Genomic DNA, 7575 nt, shown 5'->3' with positions numbered 1-7575 from the left:
CCTTGCTTTTCTGTCCCTATCTGTATTTACCAAGTACTGTGGCATCTTATGCCTTTGAAGAGTTTTGCATCTGTTTCTCCATGCTCCCATGCTCTCTGCACACTAACTATCCCTCTCCCTCTGGCCTCATTTGGACTCTGCTCCAACACACCTGCAACCTTCCAACTTTGCCCTGTTTGCCTGCACCTGCAGTGGCAATGCTTCCAGCACTTTAAGATGTAGCACGTGGTAAATATCATCTTTGGGGTTGTTGCAGGGATGGAAGATGTTAGAAAGGTGGAAAGTGCCCCCCGCTTTCAGGCATCCAAGGTCAGGAGATTCCTGTATTCTTCCAACATGGGAGCATATCGTCGAGACACACATGTGCATGCAGACAGTTTGAATGTAATTACATACACGGGACTGGGAATGTAGGAATATGGGTGAGTGTGTAAATGTGAGTGTGTGCTTGTATTTGATGAGTGTGTGCATGAGTGTGAGTTTGCTATGCAGTGTATGTGAGTGTGTCAATGTGTATGGCTGTGCATTTGAGTGTATGTTGTGCATATGCATGTGTGTTTGCCTCTATGTGTAATGTTTCGGTATTTATATTTGTGAACTAAGGGTTGTCCACCATTATGGTTCTAGTGTCTGACTTGAATACGGGGAGTATTTGATTGTGTATTTGTGGGTAGGGAAAACAAAGGATTAATTTGAACTCTTGTTTCTTAATAATAAAGTTAATCAGAGCTGATGACTGAAAAATCAGCAAAACTACAGGTGTGGAAAGATGTGGTAACCACCCAGTGCTATTTAAAAGAGTATTGGGGAACCTGGGTGACTCAGTTGGTTAAGCATCCAACTCTGAATTTCGACTCAGGTCATGATCTCACAGTTCGTGAGATTGAGTTCCATGTCAGGCTCTGTGCCGACAGCCCAGAGCCTGCTTGGGATTCTCTCTCTCTCTTTCTCTCTGCCCCTCCCCTACTTGTGTGCTTGTTCTCTCTCTTTCTCTCTCTCAAATTAAATTTAAATTTTTAAAAATTAATTTAATTTAAATGAATATTGGCTTAACTGAGAGTTAAAGGAATAATTGAATCTTCGCATTTCACCTTCTGATCCTGGTGCTTTTATTTGTGAGGGTCTCAGAAACTTCTCCCTTTTTGTAGATACTGTTCTGTTTAGACTTCCTGTTAACACTAGGGAGATCAATATTGGTAAAGCATATCTTCGTACCAAATTTCCGCATCATGTACACTTCCAAATATACTGGCACTGAGTTGTGCAAATAATCCAGTGATCCCTGATGTAAATTATTGTTGGCATGTTCTTCTCTTTGATTGTAACTCTGAAAATCCTTTTCAGGTACTTTCATTTCATTTCTATGTTTATAACTTATATGATAGGGCACCTTAGTGGTCTTAGTGCCCTCCTTCATGCCCGTCACCCAAAACCCATTCCCCCCACACACCCCTTCTCCAGCAACCCTCAGTTTGTTCTCTGTACTTGAGAGTCCCTTATGGTTTGCCTCCCTCTTGTTTTTTATTTTAATTTCCCTTCCTTTCCCCTATGTTCATCTGTTGAGTTTCTCAAATTCCACATATGAGTGAAATCATATGTTTGTTTTTCTCTGACTTACGTTGCTTGGCATAATACACTCTAGTTCCATCCACATTGTTTCAAACGGCAAGATTTCATTCTTCTTGATTGCCGAGTAGTACTCCATTGCATATATATACCACTTCTTTATCCTTCATCAGCCAATGGACATTTGGGCTCTTTCCATAATTTGGCTATTGTCCATAGCGCTGCTCTAAACATTGGGGTGCATGTCCACTTGCCCCACTCTTAATGGATTTTTAAGTGTACAAATACATTGAGGACTATATGTGCGATGTTGTACAGGAGATCTCTAGAGCTCTTGCTTAACTAAAAGTTTAATCTCATCTTTTTTTCTTTTTCAGAGTTTTCTTGCATATTTTTATTTGTATTTTCAGCTGTAGGGATTTTTTTTTTTGTAATAACATGCTTGGATTCAATAAGGAACTGGTGGAATCTGTTTCAGAAACAAATTAAATTTATAAATTAGCTTAGGGACATTTGATGTTTGATAATATGAAGTTTGTCTATCTAAGAACAATGATGTGATTTTATATTTGTTTATGTCTACTTTCATATGTTTCTGAAATCTTCTATGGTTTCTCATATACACTTGATACATTTTTATTGGATTTATTCCCAGGTGTTCTGTTTTTTTATTTTGTTGTATTATTTTATTATTTAAAAATTTTACTTTTCATCCTTTGGTAATTGCACCTCCAATCCCCAAATGTAACTTGCCAATTGTAATTTTTTGTACACATGCAGGCACTTGTTTTGTATAATTTGAAGCCAGGGCATGGGTTCAAACTGATTTATAATATATTATAATTGAATTGCCCCATTCAGTGGGATAATTGACTGCTATCCCCGTCCTACAAGAAGAGCTGCTAGGTGTAGGAAAGTCAAGGTGGAAATGCAGTAGAGGTGAAAAGAAAACAGCCTCCTTCCTAACCCTCACTTGCCATAAAACAAACTCCATCTAGATAAATATGAAATTATCTAAGACCTACAATCCATGAGCAGCATCTTTATTTTATCGCTGTTATGTAGAAATTAGGAACCAAAGGACAAGACAATACGGAAAAAGGTTTATTTTGCTTACATAAAATTCTGCACATTTATAGATGAAAGACTACATGATCCCAGTGTAAAACACAAATTGGAAAGTACATAAAATATATATAAAATGACAGCATCTATCTTAAATATCCTCTCATAAATAGGATAACTTGAAATCTGCAAAATAGAAGAAAACTTAAAATTTGGCATATGAGCCAGCTGTGAGAATAAGCACATACGGTCAATAACACTAATGTATCTTGAACCAGGTTTCATATAGAGGAACTGAAAAGCGAAGGACAAACCGACATGGTGACTTCACCAAACTGAACAATACAACCATCCCTCCACATAGATGCTCCCCAGGCCTGTGGCTTCAGTCCTCCAAGACTGGAGGCAGGGGACCCAAGACTTAGCGCCTTTTCGGATCAAAGGGGAGGAGAGAAGTATGTTTACTTGGCGAGACGTTGGCAACAACAGAGGAATTACAGCCCGATACCTGTTCTCATCATGAAATAATGCTGGGCCGTCCTAAGACCCTCAAAACACACTACAGTGCCTAACACGAAATCGGACACGAGCTCGTCAGCTCCGCACTCGGTGTTCGCAGTGCCTTTGCTCCGAGCGCCCCAAGTCTGACACGCGCGGTACCCGCAGTGTGGGCGGTAGCAGGGCCTTGGTCTCACCCCGGGGGCTGCGCGCGCAGCTCTGCGGCAGCGCGGGTGCCTTCCCCAGCGCGGGCGGCCTCGCTCCCGACCCCGGGAGGGGAGGCCCCTCGTCCCTCGCGGGGGGAGCCCCGGGCTTCTCCTGTATCCCCAGCTGGAGCCCGGGGGCCCGGCGGCGGGGCTGGGACGAGCCAGCTCTCTGCAGGGAAGACGTAGGCCGCCTGGTTGGCCATGGTGTAGACGGTCTGCAAGGCCGCGCACAGAGGCGCCCAGAGCCGCCCGAGCCCGGAGCGCTGCTCCCAGGTCAGCGGGGAACGCTCCCGCTGCTCCCACGCCCCAGCCACGTCCTGACGGACGGCCTCAGACAGGGCGCGCACGGCGGTCACCAGCCTCTTCCGAAGTGGGGGCGGCCGGTCTCCCGGGGACCTGCACCTGCTCCGCCGGCCGCGCCCGGCGCCCCGCGCCCCGCGTCTCCTGCGCTGGGCACCCGCGGTCTCCTCGCTCTCGCTGCCCTGGCCCGAGTCCGGCGTCGTCCGTTTCCTCTTTCCCGGAGTCACACTGCGCTCACCTGCTGGAGAGGTCCCTGCGGAGGCAGCACGTGGCCGGGCGCCCCGCCAGCTGGATTCCCGGGGACCCCACCCCCTCGGGTGAACCTCCTGCCCCGGCTCTGGGACGAGGCGAGGCCAGGCCCGGCACGGGTCCCCCAGAGCTCTCTGGATTCCAGGCCTCCTCACCCGAGTCAGCCCCTCAACAACCCTCTGTGCCCACGCCCCGCGTGCTTGACCTGCCTTCCTCTCCGCGCACCTCCGCCCCAAAGCAAGATCCTACCTGCTGCCGGGGGGCAGGCGCTGTCGCTGGAAGTGACTTGCCTCTTGCCGGAGCCCTCCCAACTGGAGCAGCCTTCCGATTCTGTGGACAAGGCCAGAGGTTTTGTGACCGCCTCGGGCCGACACCCTCGCGGCCCTAATCCGTCCTGCACACGCGAGGACCGGGGCTGGCAGCCAAGGCCAGGTTCCCAGCTCTTCCTAGAGCCCAGGATGTGCGAGGGTGCCACCGAGCTCCAGTTCCCTGACCGGGGAGACAGAGCCGCCCCACGTCCTGTGCCCCCTCCGCAGCAAAACCAGCTCTCACCTGATCCGGAAATGCAGCTGTCCCTTTGGGGCTCAATTTCCCTGGGATCCTCCTCCTCTGTCTTGGGCTCTGACCCTGGGGGAAAAGAGGCCTTTTGCGCGAGTGGCCTCTCTCGAGGCCCGCAGAACCCTCTAGTCCATCCCACACCCCGATTTGTGGACGGTTCTCTCAGCAGAGGGTGTTCAGCCAGGGTCCGAGGTGAACCTGAGCAAGTTGGTCCCAGGGGATCAATGCCCCGTTTCTCAAAGCCTCCCTGGAGCTGGGTGATGTTCCTACCACCGATTTCCGAATACAACCCTGACCCCCACCCCTCCTTCCAGCCCCCCCACACAACCCACCCGACTCCTACCTCGCCTTTGGGTGCGGCTCTCTCTCAACGGCGACAGTAACGTCTCCTCTTTCCCTTCCAGTGCTTTCTCCTCCACCTCTGAGCCGCTTTCTGGGAACGAGTTCTGGTGGCAGGGCGGCCGGTCAGTGGGGTGTCGCACGGATGAGCTGCGGGGCTCTGAGCCTTCAGTTCCAGAGTCCATCTGGAAGCCCCCGGGGACGGCCTTCACCCGGCACCGCCAGGTCTCCCAAGTGCAGACCGCCCGCTGGCACCTGCCTTTTCTAGGCGCCCTCGCAGGGCGTGGCTCGCTCCTATTGGCTGGAAAAATTCCACCTTCCTGCCGCTCGGGAACCTGGGCTCTCGCGAGAGATGGAACGTGGCCGCTTGTGCTTCCTGTGGGGGCCCCCCGCTCAGCCAAGGGGAGCCTTTTGCAGGGGCCTGTGGTGGTGACAAAAAGCGGGACAACAAAGCCAGGGGGCAGAGGGACTGGAAGGCTGGGGACCCCTCCCTCTCTTACTTCTGGTCCAACTCCCACCCACAACTAGTTAAGACCCTGCTGGATTCGTGTTCCTTCTTCCCAGGAGTACAGGGATTAGGTAGGTTTATCAGAAAGATTTCTTCCATATCGTTGGAAAACATGTGTTGTCAGTATTCTTCTCACTGATAATTTCGTTCTGAGTAAGTCACAGGAAAATCGGACTTAAAAAAAATGTCCACCAGACCCCTCTGATGCAAAGGGCGTATTTCTCTCCTGTGTTTCCATTCTTGGCCAAAGAGAGCGGGAACTCTGCCTGGACCTTTAAGGACTGGATGTCACTGTAGGAACATCAACAAGTCAATCTTACCTATGAGTACATCTGACAAATAGCACATGTTTATATAAAAGTGAAACCAGCAATGAACTAAAAATAATTCACGGTGAAGATAGTTCGCCAATATTGGTTTATTTTCATTAAAGGTTTTTAAACCTTTTTAATAGTTTATTTATTTTGAGAGAGAGAGAATGCACGTGCAAGTGGGGGGAGGGGCAGAGAGAATCCCAAGCAGGCTCCTCACTCACAGTGCTCAGCACCATGTGGGTCTTCAACCCACCAACCCTGAGATCAAGACCTGAGCTTCACTGACTGAGCCGCTCAAGCGCCCTCATTAAAGGTTTTAATATGGAAATTTCAAGCATGGACACAATTAAAGAAAATAAAGTGAATCTGTTTTTTAAGGCCACCTCAAAATGTGTCGGTGTTTTGCCATTCTTGTATCATCCACTGAAAACTTCTCCTTTGGAATGGGGGTTCGGTGGGAAATGGAGCTGGAATCTTGAGTGCAAATCGTGGAATTCAGGATTTCTGTAATCAACCAGTGGCGAGCCATAACATTCATCTCTAATAAATAACTACTCAAGGATATAAAGAGGAAAAGACTTCCAGTCTATTACAACACAAATTTATTTTTTACTTAATTTTTTTTTATTTTGAAGATTTTATTTTTAAGTAATCTCTGCACCCAACCTGGGGCTTGAACTCACAATTCTGAGTACAAGAGTCACATGCTTTACTGACTGAGCCAACCAGGCACCCCTATTTTTTAATTTCTTAATGTCGTCTAATACCCAGTTCATATTCACATTCTCGGAAATTACTCAAACAAATCTTTTAATTGTTTTTTTTTGAACCAGGATCTAAATAAAGTTCCTACATTACTAATACTTATTATATCACTAAAACTAGAACATCTTGTCTGAAAATATAATTTAAGACCAGTTACAAAATGGAAGCACATACTTCCAAGTCCCATCATTCAGAGAGAAATATATCCAGGAAATATAAAAAGTAATATCTACCCATTAAAAGGAAAGAAAGACAATCCACAGTGAATTGAAAAAGAAATTTAAAAAAAAACCAGCTCACGCGTCAGTAAGCCTGTGATGAACATGATATTATGTTACATACAGCATTGCTGAGAATAAAACAAATGGAAATAAACAACATCACCAGCTCACATGCATAAAATTCAGATATTACTCTGTGTACCCAGGATGTGGGGAATTGAAGACTCTCCTCCAGGGTTAGTGTGGGTTGTGATTGGCTTAACCCCTTCAGGGGACAATATGGCCACGAAATATGAAGATGCCTGAAAACCATGATGCAGAAATTTGGTTCCTCACTTTCTGTTCATAACAACAGGGAATTCATAGCAAACAAGAACATGGGCCAAGAATGTTCGTGGCAGCATTGCCAGTGGAAGGAAAATATTAGAAACAACATAAATCCCCTTGAATAGGATCAGAGATTAAAACCAAAAAGTCCAGTCTGTCGACCCAAGTAAATGGCAAACAGTGGTGAAACAGGATGAACTACAGGTATAGGTGGGAAAGGGAGATTCTTCAGAAACAATTGAGAGAAAAGTCATGATACAGAATTGAACAGTCTGTGGATGTATATACATATCTTGCACTTTCAGAAAGCAATATATAAATTTAAAAAGTATGCACATGTATGTTAAAATATCTTAAATGCTTGGAAATGACACTCATCAAATTATAGTTGATGGTATCAGATGTGTGGCAAAATAAAAAACAAATAAAAATGAAATAAAAATGCCGAGGAAAATTAACAGGAAATAATCCCTTTATATCTTCAGAGGGGGCTGGTGATTAATCAAAGTGGATTGTCTCCAGCTGGTGCGGTGAGCTCCAAAGCTTGAGCGGGGCCTCCTCGGGCATTAAAAAGGCCAGCTGGAGGGGGAAGCTTCTGGTCCGCCTCATCCTTTCTCAGTCATCCTGGACATATTCACTATGTCCCATGGAGTTTGCTC

General features: G+C 46.7%; 2 protein-coding genes across 3 annotated transcripts in view; one reads left to right on the top strand and one right to left on the bottom strand.

Moving 5' to 3' along the window:
• The window catches only part of LOC106972991 (zinc finger protein 677-like), a 433591-nt gene that overhangs the window by 246003 nt on the left and 180013 nt on the right, over positions 1-7575 (top strand). The gene's annotated exons all lie outside the window — the stretch shown is intronic.
• On the bottom strand, positions 2684-5291 carry LOC128313284 (protein FRG2-like-1). 2 transcript variants are annotated; one of them, XM_053210987.1, is made up of 4 exons: positions 4786-5290; positions 4437-4511; positions 4134-4214; positions 2684-3888 (listed from the first exon to the last, which is right to left on the bottom strand). In XM_053210987.1, the coding sequence occupies exons 1-4, from the start codon at positions 4964-4966 to the stop codon at positions 3323-3325; spliced, it is 903 nt and encodes a 300-aa protein (XP_053066962.1). In that variant the 5' UTR covers positions 4967-5290; the 3' UTR covers positions 2684-3322. The 2 variants fall into 2 exon arrangements, with proteins under 2 accessions (XP_053066962.1, XP_053066963.1); XM_053210988.1 differs by lacking the exon at positions 4437-4511 and having other exon boundaries at positions 4786-5291.

This window comes from Acinonyx jubatus, chromosome E2, assembly GCF_027475565.1.
Source record: "Acinonyx jubatus isolate Ajub_Pintada_27869175 chromosome E2, VMU_Ajub_asm_v1.0, whole genome shotgun sequence".
Taxonomy (NCBI): domain Eukaryota; kingdom Metazoa; phylum Chordata; class Mammalia; order Carnivora; family Felidae; genus Acinonyx; species Acinonyx jubatus.
The sequence above is the reverse complement of the archived record's forward strand: the minus strand, read 5'-3'. Positions and strand labels throughout refer to the sequence as shown.